We start from the raw sequence: 18,698 nt of genomic DNA on the forward strand, positions 1-18,698 counted from the left end.
ATCGTATCACTTCTCTTGTGACCGATGATGGTGTGGAACACGTGGGAGGGGAGGAGATAGAAGTTGTTGCCACCGATTATTTTAAGACCCTCTTCACGTCTTCTACTCCCCTACATTTTGATGATGTCTTGGCAGGGATTGAGCGACGAGTAACTGATGAGATGAATGCAAGATTAGAGGCTCCGTATTCTGGGGAGGAGATTTTACAAGCCTTGAAACAGATGCATCCTTTGAAAGCTCCGGGTCCGGATGGTATGTGCCCTTTATTTTTTCAGACATATTGGCATATTGTAGGTCCTGCTGTTTCTAATTTGGTCATTGGGGTGCTTAATGGTGAGATGACATTGGATTTAATTAATAAAACTTTTATTGTGCTTATTCCGAAGAAGAAGGAGCCGGATAAAATGACCGAATTTAGACCTATAAGCCTGTGTAATGTGGTGTATAAATTGGTTACCAAAGTGTTAGCAAATCGTTTGAAAACTTTCCTTTCTGATATTACGTCGATTAATCAGAGTGCTTTTGTTCCGGGTAGACTGATCACGGACAATATTCTGGTTGCGTTTGAACTGTTTCACCATATGAAATATTCAGGAATTGAGAGTGGTTCGCTAGCACTTAAGCTTGATATGGCTAAGGCGTATGACAGGGTGGAATGGGGTTTTCTTAGAGCGGTAATGCACAAGTTGGGGTTTGTAGAGAGCTGGGTTGATCGGGTAATGCATTGTGTTTCGACGGTCTCATTTTCGGTTCTTATAAATGGGGCACCTTCGGGGGAGTTTACTCCATCTAGGGGTTTACGTCAAGGTGATCCTCTTTCCCCATATTTGTTTATCTTGTGTGCGGAGGCTTTGTCTGGTTTGCTTACTAAGGCGGTTGAAGATGGTCACCTTCATGGGGTTCGGGTTGCACCGTCGGCTCCGACCATATCACATTTGTTCTTTGCTGATGACAGTATTATTTTTTCTAAGGCCAAGGTGGAGGAAGTTAATACTATTCGTGATATTTTGCATAAGTATGAGGTAGCTTCAGGGCAAATGGTGAATTTTGGGAAGACTACGGTGACTTTTAGTAAGGGTGTTCCGGTGAATAGGAGAGAAGAGTTGGCAAATTTATTTAGGGTGAATATTGTCGAAGTGCATGACAAGTATCTTGGCTTACCTACGGTGATAGGGAGGTCAAAGCGGGTGCTTACTAAGGGCATCCGGGAGAAACTTTGGAGTAGACTTCAAGGATGGAAGGGGGGTTTTTTATCTAAGGCGGGTCGGGAAGTTTTGATAAAAGCTGTGGCTCAATCAATCCCAACCTACGCGATGAGTGTATTTAAATTCCCCTCTTCTTTTTGTGATGAGTTGCGTTCGTTGGTGGCTAATTTTTGGTGGGGTCAAAGGAAGGGTGAGCGTAAAATACATTGGATAGCTTGGAAGAAATTATGCGAACCTAAGGCTGCAGGAGGGTTGGGTTTCCGTGATTTCAAGGCCTTTAATTCGGCCCTCTTAGGGAAACAGGCTTGGCGTTTAGTTCAGTTTCCGGACTCTCTGGTGGCATAGGTTTTAAAGGCTCGATATTACCCAAATGGAGAGTTTTTAAGCGCTGATCTTGGCAACTGCCCGAGTTATTCCTGGCGAGGGATATGGGGTGTGAAATGGGTGGTTCAGCGTGGGTTAAGGTGGAGGATTGGAGATGGGTTGAGAATTTCAGTTTGGGACAGTTTATGGATCCCGGGTACACAATCTCGAAAGGTGTTATCTCCTAGAGGTGATGCTGCTGCAGACTTGAGAGTGTGTGACTTAACACCTTCCAACAGCTTCTTGGAATATTGCTAGGGTGAAGGAAGTGTTTCTTCCGTTTGAGTGGGATCGTATCTTGAGTATTCCAATTAGCCAACGTTTACCAGATGATTCTATTTGTTGGGATTTGGAGAAGAGTGGGGAGTATTCAGTTCGGTCAGCGTATAGGGCTATTTATGGTGATGGTTTGATGTATAAGGCTTCCTCGTCTAATGCTGCTGCTCATTTCTGGTCAAAAATTTGGAGTGCAGACACTATCCCAAGGGTGAAAACCTTCTTCTGGAGGGCGTCTAGAGGGGCTCTGCCTACTCTGGTGGGATATGGGAAGCGTATTCCTGGAAGAGTGATCACTTGCTCGTTGTGTGGGAGTGCCGATGAAACTGAATTGCACGCTCTAAGGGATTGTATCACTGCTAAACTCATGGAGAGTGGAATTGGGGAGGTTGTTGAAGGTTGCTTCAATGATTTTGGGGAATGGGTAAGGTCGTGTTTTGAATTCTTGCCTGCGAGGGAGCACGCCCTTTTTATGTCAGTTTGTTGGGCAATTTGGACTGTTAGGAACAAATGGATTTTTGACAGGGAGCCCTGTGAACCGAAGCGTTCCATGGAGCATGTTAAGAAAATTTTACAAGAGGTTCAAGGGGAGGAGCAGTCGGGGGTGCAGGTGGGAAGAGGGGTGAAGCAGCGCTGGCATCCTCCACGTGTTGGCTGGGTGAAGTTGAACGTTGACGGGGGTGTGTGTGAAGGATTGGGTGCGAGTGCTGGTGCTGTTGTGAGGGATTCGTGTGGCGCTCCTCTGCTCGCTGCTGCCTGGAGGACAGAGGAGAGGTGGGTGCCCTGTATCGCTGAAGCTAAGGCAGTTTACTTGGGGCTTCGGGCTGCTATTGATGCTGGGTATACTCGAGTCGAGGTGGAGGGGGATTGCTTAGCCATCATCAACACAATTGTGTCTCGCGAAAGAGGGAGAAGCTGTCTCCATTTGATATTAGATGATATTCATCATTTATGCTCTTTTTTAGATAGTGTGGTTTGGAAGTTCGTTCGTAGGGAAGGTAATAAAGTCGCTCATGGTTTAGCTCATTGCTTGCCGTGGGAGGTGGGTAGTAGTGTTTGGTTGACGGATTTCCCGTCTTGTATTGTTTCACTTTTAAACAACGATATCCCTATGAATGAAAGCTAGTTGCTCCTTTGGAGCTTCCCTTCAAAAAAAAAAAAAAAAAAAAAAAATAGATTAGTAACTATGTTACAATCCTTATTCTATCAAGCTAATATGAATAGTACGAGTAATTTATTTATCAAAAATAATAAACATATAGTCATAACACTCATAAGTTACATGTTGAAAGACAACAAAAAAATTTATGCAATTTCTATGGTGTAAAAACTTTTATATATATTCGAAGTACAGTAATATTACTATTTATCGGGGTAATTTTTATTGAATTTAGGGTAACTTTTATCCTTTTTGAGTAACTTTTATCAATAAAGTATAAATAATTTTATTTATATTAGGGTAACTTATATATAAAGGATTAAGGGCATGTTCTCATTGACTGAACTCAGCTGAACTGAACTGAACTGAACTCAGCTGAACTGAACTGAACTGAACTAAACTAAACTCAGCTGAATTGAACTGAACTGAACTGAACTGAAATGAATATTTTATAAGAGAAGGAAATTAGGAGCTGAACTGAACTGAACTGAACTGAACTCAGCTGAACTGAACTGAATTTCAACGTAAGAGAACAGGCCCTAAAGGGCAACTTTCATTCATTAAAGGGTAACTTTTGATGATTTTAAAGTAACTTTTTAGTTTTAAATGTTTGTGTTCTATGGTATGGGTAACATGTTAAAAAATCCATTTATCGTAATACCTTATGAATTAAGTAAATCAGATAATTAATGTGTCAGAAACCCTATATATTTTAAATTTTTTTTATTATATCAAGTTTTTTTTTTTTTTTTTTGAACGGGGTTATATCCATTACTCTGTAATTTGAAAGGGAGAGAATATAAATAACTAATTGACAGTGTAACAGATTATTTGATTATTTCCCATCAGAATCTGCACATGATAATGAAAAAATAAAAATCCAACGCATTTGAGAAGGTTCGTAACACACGACGTGTGGCCTAAATTAATTTCCCCACAATTTGCAACTTCAGCCCCCCTTTCCACTCACCGCAGTCACACTACTACTACTCTCTTTCTCTTCCCCACCTCATAAATTTTCCGTTACTTCTCCAATCCCCAGATATTATTATTATCATTATTATTCATTTATTTTTATTTTTGCATCTTCTTCAACCCAAAAACTCAGACACCAAAATCGCCATTAAAAATGGTGCAGAAACCATCTCGATTTCTCACCACCACTTCATTCAACCCACCAACTCTCAACAAATACCCCAAACAACACAAAGAAGAAGAACAAGAAGAAGAAGAAGAATTCGACGAATGCGACGTCGTTTGGTCTACCTCATCCTCGCCGGAAAAGACAACCGCCGCCGTGGAAAACCCGGCCATAACAATCTCCTCCACCACCGGAATCTCCGCCGCCTTACTCACCCCCGACGAACCCCGAAGCCCAACCTCAATCCAACGCAAAACGACGACGTCTCCAGTTTCAATGATTTCATCCTCTTTCAGTCGTGGAAATGGGCCTGGGTTAGCGGGTTACTATTATGGGAGGAAGTTTCATCAGTCGGCCCCTGTTAATGTACCCGTTTGGCCCAATGGGCTTGGGAATCGGCGGAAGCGGGCTTTTGTTGGGCTGGGCCGGTTTGATGAGGTTGATGATGGTGGTGATTTGTTGGATGATGATGGTGAAGAGATGGTGCCGCCTCATGAGATTGTTGCTAGGTCGCATAATGCGACGTCGTTTTCGGTTATGGAAGGTGCTGGAAGAACTCTTAAGGGTAGGGATTTGACTACTGTGCGAAACGCTGTGTTTCAAAAGACTGGCTTTATCGATTGATTTTTTGGGTTTTTTTTTTTTTTAATAATTTTTGTAATTTGTATAGTGGAGGTGGGAAAAAAAAATTAAAGTTTTTTTCTCTTCACTAATTTTAGAAATCAGATATTATGAATGTTCGGTGGGAAAATATTTACTTTTTAAAAAAAAAAAAAAAAAAAAATTATTATTTTATTATGGTTTTTGTTCTGTTTTGGTTGGGACTCTTGGGAGAGTTGGGACATGTGAGGGATGTAGCTAATTTAGAATACTATTATTTTAGTATAATGTCAGAAATATTCATATTCGTAGGCTCGTAGCACTAATTAAATACTGTATGTAAAAAAAACTTTGATTATTGGTAAAAAAATGTTGATTATGATTTAAAAGTAAAGTACTAAGTAGTAACCTTATTTTACCACTTTAATTATTGGTAAAAAAATTGTTCTTCTTACCATGTTATACCAAGGTAGGCTTTTCATGCAAAGTGAGAAACGAGCATAACTTTGTGGAGGCAAGGTGAGTAACATATATTTAAATAAAATAATAATTAGATAAAATAAGTTTAAAGATTAATACAAATAGGATAAAATGAGATAGATGAAATTTAGGTGAAGAGAACATTACTTTAGACATACTCTTGACAATATATGCATATACAAAGTATTATATATAGAATATTGCCTTACCCAAAGTATAATATACATTTGGACTAATTTGAGACTATTAATTCAGTCCAAATCCAATCATGTAACATCTAATAAACAAGCTAATGCCCTGTATTACAAACAGAGAACTAGCAAATTTAAAATCGAATAGATAATAACGTACTTGGTAGTTTGTGCTGTATAATGGATAAAGAAGATGCAACTATGTTAAGTGTAGTCTGTCCTAAATCATTGATACATTAATGTCAAAAAAAAAAAAAAAAAAAAAAAAAAAAAAAAAAAAAAAAGAAGAGAAAAAGCACTAAATATATATTACAAGGAATAACAATTATCAAAGCTACAACAGCATTCTTTCTCAAAAAAAAAAAAAAAAAAAAAAAAGAAAAGCTACAACAGCATTCACAAGTCTACAGAAAATAAAGGCTTCATAGCAACTTAGCTACTTGTATGAGATTAGAACATAAAATCAACAGTCAATTCTATGATTTCTATCAAAGCACTATCGTATCGCTTGTATTTATTTTTGCCTCTCACTTCTATGTAGTTGGTGTCGTATTGACTGATTCGCCTTTAGAATCATAAATTAAGTATATTTCTCTATAAGCTTTGCCTACTATCAATCTATTCCTGCACCTGCTTCTACCATCATCAGGTGGGAGGCTTATGCTTTGCCAAGGCAAGTATCGACGATGGAAGTATCCACATCCCATCTCCACAGATTAGTCCCGAAGCCACTGCAGGAATCATCAACCCTGCTTTTTGGCTGTGTAACCTATGCAATACAAAAACCACCAAGCTCCCCACACACATGTCGATGGCAAAATAAGCTCCTACGAGGAAAGGCACAGCCATTGCCATTGGAAGGGGTACCCACTTCCCGATATTTTTAGGAAAGGTATCCCTCACCAAGTTGGTCATGACAGCAAACCCGAAAAATGCATAACATAGTTGCAGGCAGTGTTGAGGTAAAGCAGAAAAGCCTTGCACTCCGAGGATAGCCATGTTCCGATAGATAAGGGCATATGGAGCCTTGTACTCTCCATCAGGGTTACCAACATCAAACACACTGTAAAACAGGAAAAATGTGAGTGGGGCAACCACACACCCAATTGCAGTCCCAATAGCCTGGCTAAGAAGCATAGACCTAGGGGATGTGAGGGTAAGGTGGCCAGTCTTGAAATCATGCATTAGATCAGAGGAAATGGAAACAATGGACTTGATTAGGCCACAGCCCACAAGCCCTGCAACAACACCAGTATTTTCACCCGCTAGAGCAGCAAGCATGAAAAGTGCAACTTTTCCATAATTATAGGCCATGTTCATATCTGTTAAACCAGCACCATAGGCATTGCAAAAACTGAGAGAAGGTGCTAACATGTAGGCAACAACAACATAGTACCACTTCAACTCCGGGAACATTACAGGTATCACGATAATAGAGATTATGGAGAATAATGTGTAGCCAAATAATGCAAGCCACACAGGAATTCCCTCTCTCATGAAGACCTCATTTCTTAGAAGATCCTCTAGCGCCTGCTTTTCATTATGTGGACCTGGTATAGACAGAGTCAAGTTGCCCCTTACTAGTTATTAACCATCACCACCCAAAATAAATCCAAACCACATGCAAGGTTTAGGTTGATTCAAATCATGTAAAGTTAGTCAGGGTAAAGTGACTCAGCAAAGACCCACTAAATAATTCTTCTTGTTAGGATCCTTGCTATAAACTATGAAGCACCAAATTTAGTAAATATTTTGTCATAAATTAGTAGATATCTCACTTACATGAGCTAAGATTTTTGTCCTTCAAGCGATCATGGATGCTTCGGGTGATGAAGAACAGTGTCTTGAAAAAATTGTAAAGCCCATCACCTAAAATTAGGGCAATCGAAATAAAAACCTGCAAAAGTGCATCAGAAAGTGCAGGAAAGATCAGAAATGTCATCAATATTGAAGGTACATTTAGCTTTGATTAGTTTTATAGAAGAGGTGTGAATCATGAATCTGAACATTAAGGAGTGTGAAATTGTGAATTGCCTAATTCAATACCTACTTTGTATCCATTTAGGCTCTTCATGCTACTTTCTGGCAAAGATGAGAGGTACCATGTTCCTTTCATGTCACCAATGAGTGGCCACATCACTCCCCAAGATAGAACAGCACCAAGAAGCAATGACAGATTTACTAGGTGCGAACATATCATTCCAGCTCCAATATAGGTCATACTGAAATCAAAGTAAAACCTGCAAAATTCAATTCGGATAGTTAAGATTATGATGGATGTCAGGTGGTACTGAAATTGACAGTAAAAGGGATCAAGTACTTGCGAGTTTTCCCATGCTTTGAACCCAAATGTTGGAAACTGAGGAAAGCCAGATTGGTTTCCACCAGAATAGAACCACTGCACGAAACTCCATAGGAAACTGATGAAGAGATATTTCACAAAGCCATGGACTTCCACCCTGCAAAATATTTATAAGTCTACATTGGTCTCCAGGAGATTACTGTCAGAAAGTTGAATCTAGATGTAAATGAATTTGGCTTACCTGGGTTCGTGTTCTCCTCTACCGGCATGGAAACCATTGATTAGATTTGCAGTGGCAGTTCCACTTGGATATTGTAGCTTGTAGTCTATTATCATGATCTGGGGATCAAATCTGAAATTATGATTACACTCCACAGCAATTTTGAGGTAAAAGTGCATACTGTAATTATCTAATGTAAAATATAAATTAGCTTAATATGTTGCTACGGCTTCAGAAGAAAAGAAGAAAAGAAGACAGTGGTATAAAGTGCTTGTCTATCAAGGGAAAATGTGGATGAAGAAAACCCAAACATCTTGATAATCATATCCACCATCTTAAGTATCCACACAAGAAGATAATTTGAACCTCCTCTGTTCAAAGGAACTTATTTATAGCCCTTTTCATATGCTTGCATATACTACTTACATCATTTACCGTTGAATATCATTTATTTATCCAAATGCTGGAAAAGATTTAAAAAATAGTCCCAGATGATCTTCTAAAAATTACCCTCTGAAACATTAATTTGCACAGAACAGAAGTCACTGAAAAATTTAGAAGTCCAAGAAAATAAGTAGGCAGCTACTGAAGTACCATAGAACTTAAGGTCCTAAACGAGAAAATTAAAAGCCTGTTTTAGTCTTCCTTGCCTATAAGGTTATACAAACAAGATAACATATTATCCAAAAAAAAAAAAGGTTAACAGATATAGTTAGCAAGTTAAGGAGGAATTAGAAAGATTAGATGTAGAAAGCTCTTATTTATCACATATTGTATGTCATGAATACAAAAAAGAGGAAAAAAAAAAAACTATTCTCTTTCATTGCAAATAAAGGGGAAAGAAAGCCAATAGACTAAAAAGGTAACCACACATCATATTCTCAAAAGCAAACCAAAGATAAGGTGGACAGTGAAAGCTAAGCAAAAAATGTTCTAAAGTGCCACTGTCACTGCGACTTCATCTAAGCTAAACAGAGAATGTTCCGAGGTGACACTGCGAGGGAATTTCGTTCTTTATCTCGATAATATATTCTTAGAAAGTTCACTTTACACAAAGGTTCTTAGCATAAGTAATGAAAAAGGGAAATAAACAAATCAGACCTTTCTTAGCGGAACCAAAGCCAGCAACCCAACAAAGCTGCTAACAAAAAGAAATCCAGTCATCCAACCAACTCCTGGCTCCTTAAAGCTATTGGATGTGTTTCCCTGTGTATCAATCCCAGCTTGCTCGTATGTCTTCCTGTTCAGACCCAACAGGTACGAACCAAACCCACCTGTAAACATGTAGCATGATACAAATGTTACCAAATACTTCGTAATATTTATTTGAATAATGTGATAGTACATACTAAACCAATTAATTATAGCATCACATAACATCACAGCATATAGTCATATACAATCATATTTTCAACAAATTAAACCAATCAGGTTACGCCTTTGCCCACTAAATGAAGTTATGTAATGAATACACCACTGTCCACTAGTACACATAGCTTTGTTGAATGAAAAACTGAAACAACTTAACAAAAAAAATGTTTTTGCCAACTAGACTCATTTGTATACACCGCCAGTAAGATAGTCTAATATGATGAAACTAGAGTCAATTTACCACCAGGATTCCTGCCATCAGCAGATTCTACAGAGACACATTTGTACACACTAAGTTATTTAGACTCGGCTATTAATGTCCTAAACAAGTTTATGTCTAGGTATAAAACTTGGTCATGTTACATAATATTTGCAAATTTTGATCCAAAATAGCAGGTGCCAATCACTCATATCCATATCAGAGTATCAGCCTATCAGGTACCTGAATTCAGCTTTTGGGGTGAAATAAAGAATCCATATAGCATAGATATGCAATAATCACCAACAACATTTAAGTCTTGACCTGCTTGGCTGCAGTCCAACACTCTTGATAAAATATATACCACGGAGTTGCTTCTCCACAACAAAATCATACATTTCACATATGGACATCGTGACAATTACTGTAATTCGTTTAACATAAGTTAGAAAGAGAGGATAATCTGACCTCCAACAGCAATACTATAACAAGCAACTGCACAAGTTTGAACTATGGTATTCTCCTGTCTAGTGAAAGGAGTGGTTACAATCCCAAGTTTCTGAAGCAAACTAGTCCAACTCCGAAGGAAAACGAAAGCAAGAAGAGCTGCCGAGACATTAAGATTAGGAATAAGACCAGTTGTGAGATTAAGCTTCATCACTATCACACTGTAAATCACCCCAATCAATATACTGGCAATAATTCCTCTTATAGTAATCTGTTTTTGCCATGGTGGCACTCTCTTTATTTCATCTTGAACCTTGTTTTGTTCTTCAAATCCTTCTCTTCCAATAGACTCTTTCAATTCAATATCACTCCCCATATCCTGCAATAATCTATGTGATTATATGCTCAAAAAATTTGCTACTAACCCCAAATCATCAAAGACAGTAACTTTTTTTAGAAATTAACCTTGATAATAAAATTAACTGAATTCTAACAAATTCAGAATGTCAACTTATTTAATCAATTGAAGTCTTGGGGTAGTACAACGGTACCCCAATACCTCGGATCAAATCTCATCTTCATCATTGCCCTTTGTGGCACTCTCTCCGCAATAAAACAAAAGGAATCCAATAAACTTTAGGGAAAAGGAAGGGAAGATGCAACATGAAGAATAATGGCAAACATTTTTGAGAGATCTTACCTCACTTCCCAATTTTTGCCGCAACAAAGAATTCAGATTCTGTGACGATTGCAAAAATAAAACCCTCAATTATTGCTCCGCCTACATCACGATATTCTTCAGCAAAAGTACAAATGCAAGAAAAGGCGAAAAATCAAAAATTCCCAAGTGGGTATCTCCATTATTCAATCAGTTCGCAATAAAGCTCTTTAAAACAAAAATGAAATCCCAAATCATCATCTTCCAAAAAAGAAAAAAAAAAATGAAGAAATCTGAAATCAGAATTTAGGAATAAGCAAAGAATCGGATGAAATTAACTGAGTTAAGAAGAAGTCTCACCAGAAACAAATTGAAATTTTTTGGCATATTACAAGCAACTTGTTCTGCTACTGCCATTTGCAATAGCAGCTGTGCAAAGAACTTCATATTGATCTTTTTAATCTTTTAACTTGTGCATCACACGAGTTTCAAAGCTAGTTATTAACCTGTACCTTATACTACGTACATTAAAAAAAAAAAAATGAAGAGTTGACCTTCATAGGTTTATAACAAGTCATGTTCTACCAGATTCATGACCTTGTTCATCTTTAGTCTTGTTAGTAACATAAAGTAGTTATACAAAATTACAAATGTATACATGGAATACAATTATGTTGAGAGTATATACGAGAAAAATAAAGGAATTATTGTCTTTCTATTAAATACGAAATATCAAATAAAAGTACTTTACAGTTTAATGCCCGAAAATATAAGCATAGTCTATCTAATACGAAGAACAAGTGTACAACATAATACCACGGAGCTAAATAGTTACAATAGTATCTGCAAGCTACAATGGAAGGGCTAATAAGCAGCTGAACTATGATATTACTATTACATTACCAATTGCTCCATACATTTGTATAAATACACCACCTATCCCAAACTAAGGTTCAAACAATATTATCACAATGCTGTTGTATGTAATAAGTATATTTGTTTCTGACTTCAATGTAAGTTTAAGTATCATATATACTAACTCAGCTTTTGTGTTACTACTGTTAATTCTCTTCAGTGCAAAATTTTCCAAAAGTTACCTCCATATCTCACCATAATATTTCAATAACCTCTATAAGCTAGCCTTTCTATCAATTTTATTAGCTATCATCAACAAATTGGAGTCTAAGAAGATTGAAAGGTCATACAGATGGGAGGATTGAGCTTCAACAAGGCCAGTATCGATGATGGAAGAATCCACAGCCCATCTCCACATATCAGTCCTGAAGCGACTGCAGGAATCATCAAATTTGCTTTCTGACTGTTTAACCTATGCCACACAAACACCACCAAGCTCCCAACACACATGTCGATGGCAAAATAGGCCCCTACAAGAAAAGGCACGGCCATTGCCATCGGAAGTGGAACCCACTTACCGATCTTTTTAGGGGAGACATCCCTCACCAAGTTGGCCGCAACAGCAAATCCAAAAAATGCATAGCATAGTTGCAGGCAGTGTTGAGGTAAAGCTGAAAAGCCCTGCACTCCAAGGATGGCCATGTTCCGGTAGATGAGGGCATAAGGAGCTTTATACTCTCCATCAGGGTTACCAACATCAAACGCATTATAGAAGAGGAAGAATGTGAGTGGGGCCACAACACACCCAATTGCAGTCCCAATAGCCTGGCTAAGAAGCATTGATCGAGGAGAAGTGAGGGTAAGGTGGCCAGTTTTGAAGTCATGCATCAGATCAGAGGAGATGGAGACAATGGACTTGATTAGACCACATCCTACGAGCCCTGCCACCACACCAGAATCTTTACCTGCTAAAGCAGAAAGCACGAAAAGTGCTACCTTTCCATAATTGTAGGCCATGTTCATATCAGTTAAACCAGCGCCATATGCATTGCAAAAACTGAGAGAAGGTGCTAATATGTAGGCCGCAACAACATAGTACCACTTCAACTCAGGGAACATTTTAGGTATGATAATGATAGAGATTACGGAGAAGAATATGTAGCCAACACATGCAAGCCAAATGGGTATTCTCTCTCTCATGAAGAACTCATTTCTTTGAAGATCATCTGTTTCCCGCTTTTGGCCATCTGGACCTGTACACAAAATCAAGCATTAGTCCATTACTAGTATGTACTACAACAATTAACACCCAGAATGGATCCAACCCACATGCACAGGCTAGGTTGGTTCACGTGTATATAAGACACAGAGTTGCTAGGCTCCTCACTATAAAGCACCAAAACTCAGTCAATTTCTTGTCATGAATTGGTAATTTGAGAGTCTCACTTACTTGAGCTTAGGTTATTTTCCTTCATGCGATAATGGATGCTCCGAATGGTGAAGAATAGTATCTTGAGAAAGTTGTAGAGCCCGTCACCTAGGATTAAGGCTATAGAAATGAAAACCTGGAAAAGATTATCAACAAGTGCAGCAAAAATCAGATTTTCCATCACTTTTCAAGGCATTAGTATTATGTGGGACTGATCTGAAGCATGAAAATTAGAATCCCAAATTTAGTTCACACCTTGTATCCATTCAGACTCTTCATGCTGCTTTCTGGCAATGACGAAGGGAACCAATTTCCTTTCAGGTCCCCGATAAGTGGCCACATTACTCCCCACGATAAAGCAGCACCAAAAAGTAATGACAGATTTACTAGGTGAGAGCAAATCATTCCGGCTCCAATATAGGTCATGCTGAAATCAAAGTAAAACCTGCAAAATTTGATTCGAACAGTTCCAATTATGAAAAATGGATAGGTAGAGTAAAAAAATGGAAATAAATAGGATTGATTACTCACGAGTTTTGCCATGCTTTTAACCCAAATGTTGGAAACTGAGAAAAGCCACACTGGTCTCCACCAGTATAAAACCACTGGAAGAAACCCCATAGGAAACTGATGGAGAAATATTTCACAAAGCCACGAACTTGCTTCCTATAAAAAAAAAAATACAAAGATTAACATTGGTCTCTAGCAGCTTATCATGAGAGGTTAAATTAGGTTCATTTTAATTAAAATTAGCTTACTTGGCTATCTTGTCACCTTTGGGGGTGTGGAAACCATTTATAAGAACTGCTGTTGCAGTCCCACTTGGGTAACTTAGCTTGTAGTCTATTATCATGATCTGCAGATCAAAGTTAAAGAACATTTAGGGGTTATGACATACACTGTAAAACCTTACAACAATGATTTTGCAGCAAATTATGCAACTTCTCAATATATTTATTATTTCTCAATATAGTTACGATTGTTATGAATCTTATGACTTAAGGAAAAAAGACGGAACCAAGGAGTGGCAGAAGTTCCTCTCTGTACATTACTGTAGGCCTTTAAGGGTTTGCTGGCGATTATAGGCTGTAGTATGAACACAACTCGCACAAGAGAAGGAAAACCAAATTTCTCAAAATTCTTAACTCACCATCTAATCTATTCAATAAGTATCCACACAAAAGGTTTATTTTAACAAGTTATCACAAGAACTTTTTTTCATTCATCTGAAAATACTTTACAAAAAATTATTTCTGTAGATATTTTAAATATGAGCTTTGTAACATGCATTAATTTGCACATAATAATGTACACTAAGAGAATGACAAGTCCAAAAGAGCAAACAGTAGACATTAAGGTAGAATCTAAGGTTTAAGGGAGATATTATAGGATAATATTTACGAGTCAGAGAAAGTATGTAATTTGTCATTCTGTACAACATTCCTATAAGGAGATGTCTCTTCCTTGACCATAAGAGTGTAAAGTGATGGAAACGAGATCACATGTTTGCAAAGAAAGGAAAACGAATATGATTAGCAGGACAAGGAGAAAAAATGGAAGGACAATACAAAGAATAAAAGTTCTTGTTCATCGCAATCCACATGTTACTATTATTATCATTATTCTTCATTCTCTTTCAATAGGAACTAAGGGACCAAGAACGCCGAAAATGCTATAAAAAGTAACCATATCTGATAGTGGGAATTTAACCCCACAACAATATGCCCAAAACAAAACTAAACATAAGGTGGAGAAGCAAAGTTAACAAGAGAATATACAAAGATAAAGTAAGCCTACATAATAGCTAAGCTTAGAGAATGTTCTAAGGTGACTATGTGATTGCATACCCATTATCTTGATTAAAAAGTTCTTTGTTGGTGATACACTTTATTTAGAATCTCTTTTCTTATTACATGAAACATGGAAAAATAAAGGATGTAAATTAATACAGACCTTTCTTAGAGGAACCAAAGCAAGCAGCCCAACAAAACTGCTAACAAAGAGAAATCCAGTCATCCAACCAACTCTAGGCTCCTTGTAGCTATTCGGGTCATTTCCCACCGAATCGACCCCAGCTTGTTCATATGTCCTCTTATTCAGACCCAATAGATATGATCCAAAACCACCTGTAATTTGTAATATGTAAGGTAAAATACTTTTACAAGTTATGCAGTAGTAAACCAAATATAATATCACTAACAGCAAATTAAGCTATAGGTTAATAACACTAATAAATTAAGCTAAATAGAGTTAAGCCTTAAGCCTCTGTACACTAACAAACCAGTATTGCCACACTATTAGATAGCCTTATGTAACAAATTTACCAAACTAGTGTCTACTGCTAGGTCTGCTACCATGTAGTATGTTACTCAGAGAGTCAGAGTCTCAGTCTCAGACTCAGTGACTAGTGTTTTATGTCGGTTGTACGTGCCTAAGTGTCAAACTCGGCCATCTTATTAAAAAAATTGTATGTTTTAGTTCAAATATGATGAAGTGCCAAATATCCACACCCATGTCAAACTATAACCATTTAAAACATCGCAAGATCGGTTTTGAGGTGTGCTGGGTGAAATGAAAAGTCCAAGTAACATCGATATAACAAAATTGTACAGTTCAAACATTGGACATCATAACATCATATATTTAGCAATTAAAAACTAGTAGTTAGAAAGGTTGGTTATCTAACCTCCAACAGCAATACTGTAGCAAGCAACAGCACAAGTTTGAACAACAGTATTCTCTTGTCTAGTAAAAGGTGTGGTTACAATCCCAAATTTCTGAAGCAAACTAGTCCAACTCCGAAGTACAACATAAGCAACAAGAGCAGCTGAGACGTTAAGATTAGGAACAAGACCAGTAGTAAGATTTAGCTTCATCACTATCACACTGTAAATAATCCCAATTAATATACTGGCAATTATTCCTCTTATTGTAATTTGTTTTTGCCACGGTGGCACTCTCTTTATTTCTTCCTGCACCTTGTTTTGCTCTTCAAAATCTTCTCTTTCCATTTCCCTCATTTCACCATTACTTCCCATGTCCTGTAATTAATTACCGTAGTTAGTAATTAAATACTTATCGGTTTATAGAGAGATACAAAGAACAATGATGTAGACGGGATTTAATGTCGGGTTTTAGGTGCCACCCAATAGACTATACCAACTAAGCTAGCATATATGATATGTCCACACATAACCCAAAAAAAAAAAAAAAAAAAAAAAAAAAAACCTTTATTTATAATAAGTAATAATCAAATTCTGAGAAGAGAAAAATGCCAAGAATTATTACCTCACTTCAATAGTTTCCAAAAAAACTAAAATAATTCAGATTATGTGACGTTTGCAAAGACAAAATTCCCAGTTATTGCTCCTCCAATATCATGAAATTCTTCAACACATGAACAATTATACACAAATGGGTATCTCTAATTTGCAATCATTCAATCAATTTGCATAAATGCTCCTTATAATCTAACAAAAACCCCAAATCATCAAATGGGTGTTTTAGAATTTTTATAAAAAAAGGACAAATTTTTAATCTTGAATAAACAAGAAAAATTGCAGAGAATGGAAAAGAAATGAGGAATGATTGAGGATTTATAGACATGGGAAGAAAAGATACTTGACCAGAAATGAAAATCAGCAAAGTTTCGACACTTTACAGTCATTATTTCTGGTACTGAAAGAATTAGTAGTACAGAACATTGTACTACACATAAAATGTAATAAAAGTTTAAATATATGAATACAAATGTTGGGCTAATATTGTTAGCCTTCTCGTTGACTTCTCTTTTCATTTTCCTCCTACCTCCACTATATGATCGGAATTTGGAAGATGATTTTGACATTGGAATTTTTTTAACTAGGAGTATTTAGCCTACTTTCACTCAAAGCAATACGACAACTTTTAAGCGTGTGGCCAAAACTAGGTGAACCTAAATGCCATATGTCAATTTCGTCAAGTAATTCATCGATCAATACTTCATTGATTATTGAAGAATATTACTCCATACCCATCATATCGTATTATGTCGGCCCTCCTTTATTTAATATCAAAACTCAAAAGACATCTTATTAAAGTGAGTTGTTAAAATTATAGCATTTAAATGAAAATAAATAATCATGTCTCATTAGCAATTAAATCATACTTGAATGCTTTGTCAAAAACTAAAACAAATTACTACAGTATAAAAAATTATAAAAAAAAAAAAAAAAAAAATCATACTTACAATTTCCAAAATTAGAGATTGTTATTGCCGTATACTAAGACTACTAGTGGCAATCCGAAGAGTGTGCAAATGTATCGTCATGAACTCATGGTGTCAACATATGCTTGGTATAATAGATTGAAGTTATTGCATATTTATAACTGGAATCTTGCTTGAACTATTTATGAATTGAAGATTGAATCGGTGTAAATTTCTATCATCTCTATTAACATTGCGGCTCAGTGAGCTTATCATATTATAGTTGACTTTCTCCCTTTACTCAATACTCACATGTCACAACTCACAAGGAGATCCAAACACATGTATATATGTATAAGAATATCTCCAATGGTGAAACTCAAGTTTGAGTATTGAAATACAAAATGAGTAGTTTTTTACCTCCAATGATGATATTATACCCACTTCTCAATTTAGCAACTCATGTAAAGCCTGATTTTCCAATGGTGAGACTCTTTAAAATACACAAATGCCATTTTTAATTTATGGCTCACCAAATCCATTTCTTTTTAATATTAAATATTATAAGATTAAAAAATAAAAAAAATAAAGGTAAAACTTAAATAAATTACAAAATATATTAGAATATTGACAAGGGACCTGCACTTTTTGTCAAATGAGACTCAAAGTTGAGTATCTAAACTTAGCAACTTTTTTTTGGATTTGCTAAGTTTAAATACCAACTTATTGGTATACATTGCAAAAAATACTCTCTCTCTCCTAAAAATACTCACTTGAGTCTCATCATTGGAGATGATCTAATGTGATCATGTGAGTAATGTTGTATGATGAACATATTGGAATTTGTTATATACATTCGGGTGTACTGTACATCTAAGGTTAGTTTTTGCTCTCATTTGATGATTAGATTAATAATAATCATGAAAATGAGAACAAAATACTTACGATAACAATCCCTCTTGTTTAAAGTATGCGTTATCATTAAGTGAAACAACGAATGTGATGTGTAATTAGAAAATATAGTTTTTGGTTTTTTCATAGGATACATAATGCTCCCAAATGCATCAGTTTGACCAGCACATTTGTCGAGATACAACTTTGACCATTAATATATGTAATTGACTATTATTAAAAATTGTAACACAATTATATTATGAAACAAGACATTACAACTAATCTAATAATATATTATATAATAACATTTATTTATTTTATAGAAGTGAAAAAATTAAGTCGTATGTAAATAGTGCAAAAGTCAAAGTGATGCGTTTAAAAAAAAAAACAAAGGGAGTAATTGTTAGAAATAACAATTTATTACGGATTACTTTGTATTTATCTTTTACTTTAATTTGTTAGAGATTAATTTAGGGAATAGTTATATTCTAGCATGATATTGGGCATTTATCTATCTTGAAGTTAAATAAGGACCTAATTTTGTGTAGGGTTTGAGCGTTGGGGATTTGGGATAGATAACGGAATAACTTTGCTTGGTTAATGTTGAGGAAAACACACTATACATTGAATTTATAGAGGGAGCAATCCTATAAGCACATTATTGCGTTATCGCTTCAATCTTGTACTATCAACACTTGTACTTCCTTGTTAGGTGCATGTTG

The 18,698-nt window shown here is 36.4% G+C and overlaps 3 protein-coding genes across 4 annotated transcripts; 1 reads left to right on the forward strand and 2 right to left on the reverse strand.

Annotated features, from left to right (window-relative positions):
* The first annotated feature begins 3,855 nt into the window (after positions 1-3,855).
* LOC145562672 (uncharacterized) lies at positions 3,856-5,135 on the forward strand. Its single transcript, XM_081623040.1, has one exon. The coding sequence runs from the start codon at positions 4,133-4,135 to the stop codon at positions 4,766-4,768; it is 636 nt and encodes a 211-aa protein (XP_081479166.1). The 5' UTR covers positions 3,856-4,132; the 3' UTR covers positions 4,769-5,135.
* Positions 5,136-5,740: 605 nt separating this feature from the next.
* Positions 5,741-11,115, reverse strand: LOC145562671 (metal-nicotianamine transporter YSL3-like). 2 transcript variants are annotated; one of them, XM_081623038.1, is made up of 9 exons: positions 10,973-11,115; positions 10,655-10,693; positions 9,976-10,333; positions 9,039-9,211; positions 7,959-8,056; positions 7,740-7,874; positions 7,466-7,655; positions 7,198-7,312; positions 5,741-6,965 (listed from the first exon to the last, which is right to left on the reverse strand). In XM_081623038.1, the coding sequence occupies exons 1-9, from the start codon at positions 11,057-11,059 to the stop codon at positions 6,061-6,063; spliced, it is 2,100 nt and encodes a 699-aa protein (XP_081479164.1). In that variant the 5' UTR covers positions 11,060-11,115; the 3' UTR covers positions 5,741-6,060. The 2 variants fall into 2 exon arrangements, with proteins under 2 accessions (XP_081479164.1, XP_081479165.1); XM_081623039.1 differs by having other exon boundaries at positions 10,655-10,735; positions 10,973-11,087.
* A 178-nt stretch (positions 11,116-11,293) lies between these two features.
* On the reverse strand, positions 11,294-16,717 carry LOC145562676 (metal-nicotianamine transporter YSL3-like). Its single transcript, XM_081623042.1, has 8 exons — positions 16,185-16,717; positions 15,583-15,937; positions 14,850-15,022; positions 13,655-13,752; positions 13,428-13,562; positions 13,152-13,341; positions 12,918-13,032; positions 11,294-12,720 (listed from the first exon to the last, which is right to left on the reverse strand). Exons 2-8 carry the CDS (start codon positions 15,932-15,934, stop codon positions 11,795-11,797), a joined length of 1,989 nt encoding a protein of 662 aa, XP_081479168.1. The 5' UTR covers positions 15,935-15,937; positions 16,185-16,717; the 3' UTR covers positions 11,294-11,794.
* Positions 16,718-18,698: the final 1,981 nt, after the last annotated feature.

Source organism: Chenopodium album, chromosome 10 (assembly GCF_948465745.1).
Source record: "Chenopodium album chromosome 10, dcCheAlbu1.1, whole genome shotgun sequence".
Classification (NCBI taxonomy): domain Eukaryota; kingdom Viridiplantae; phylum Streptophyta; class Magnoliopsida; order Caryophyllales; family Amaranthaceae; genus Chenopodium; species Chenopodium album.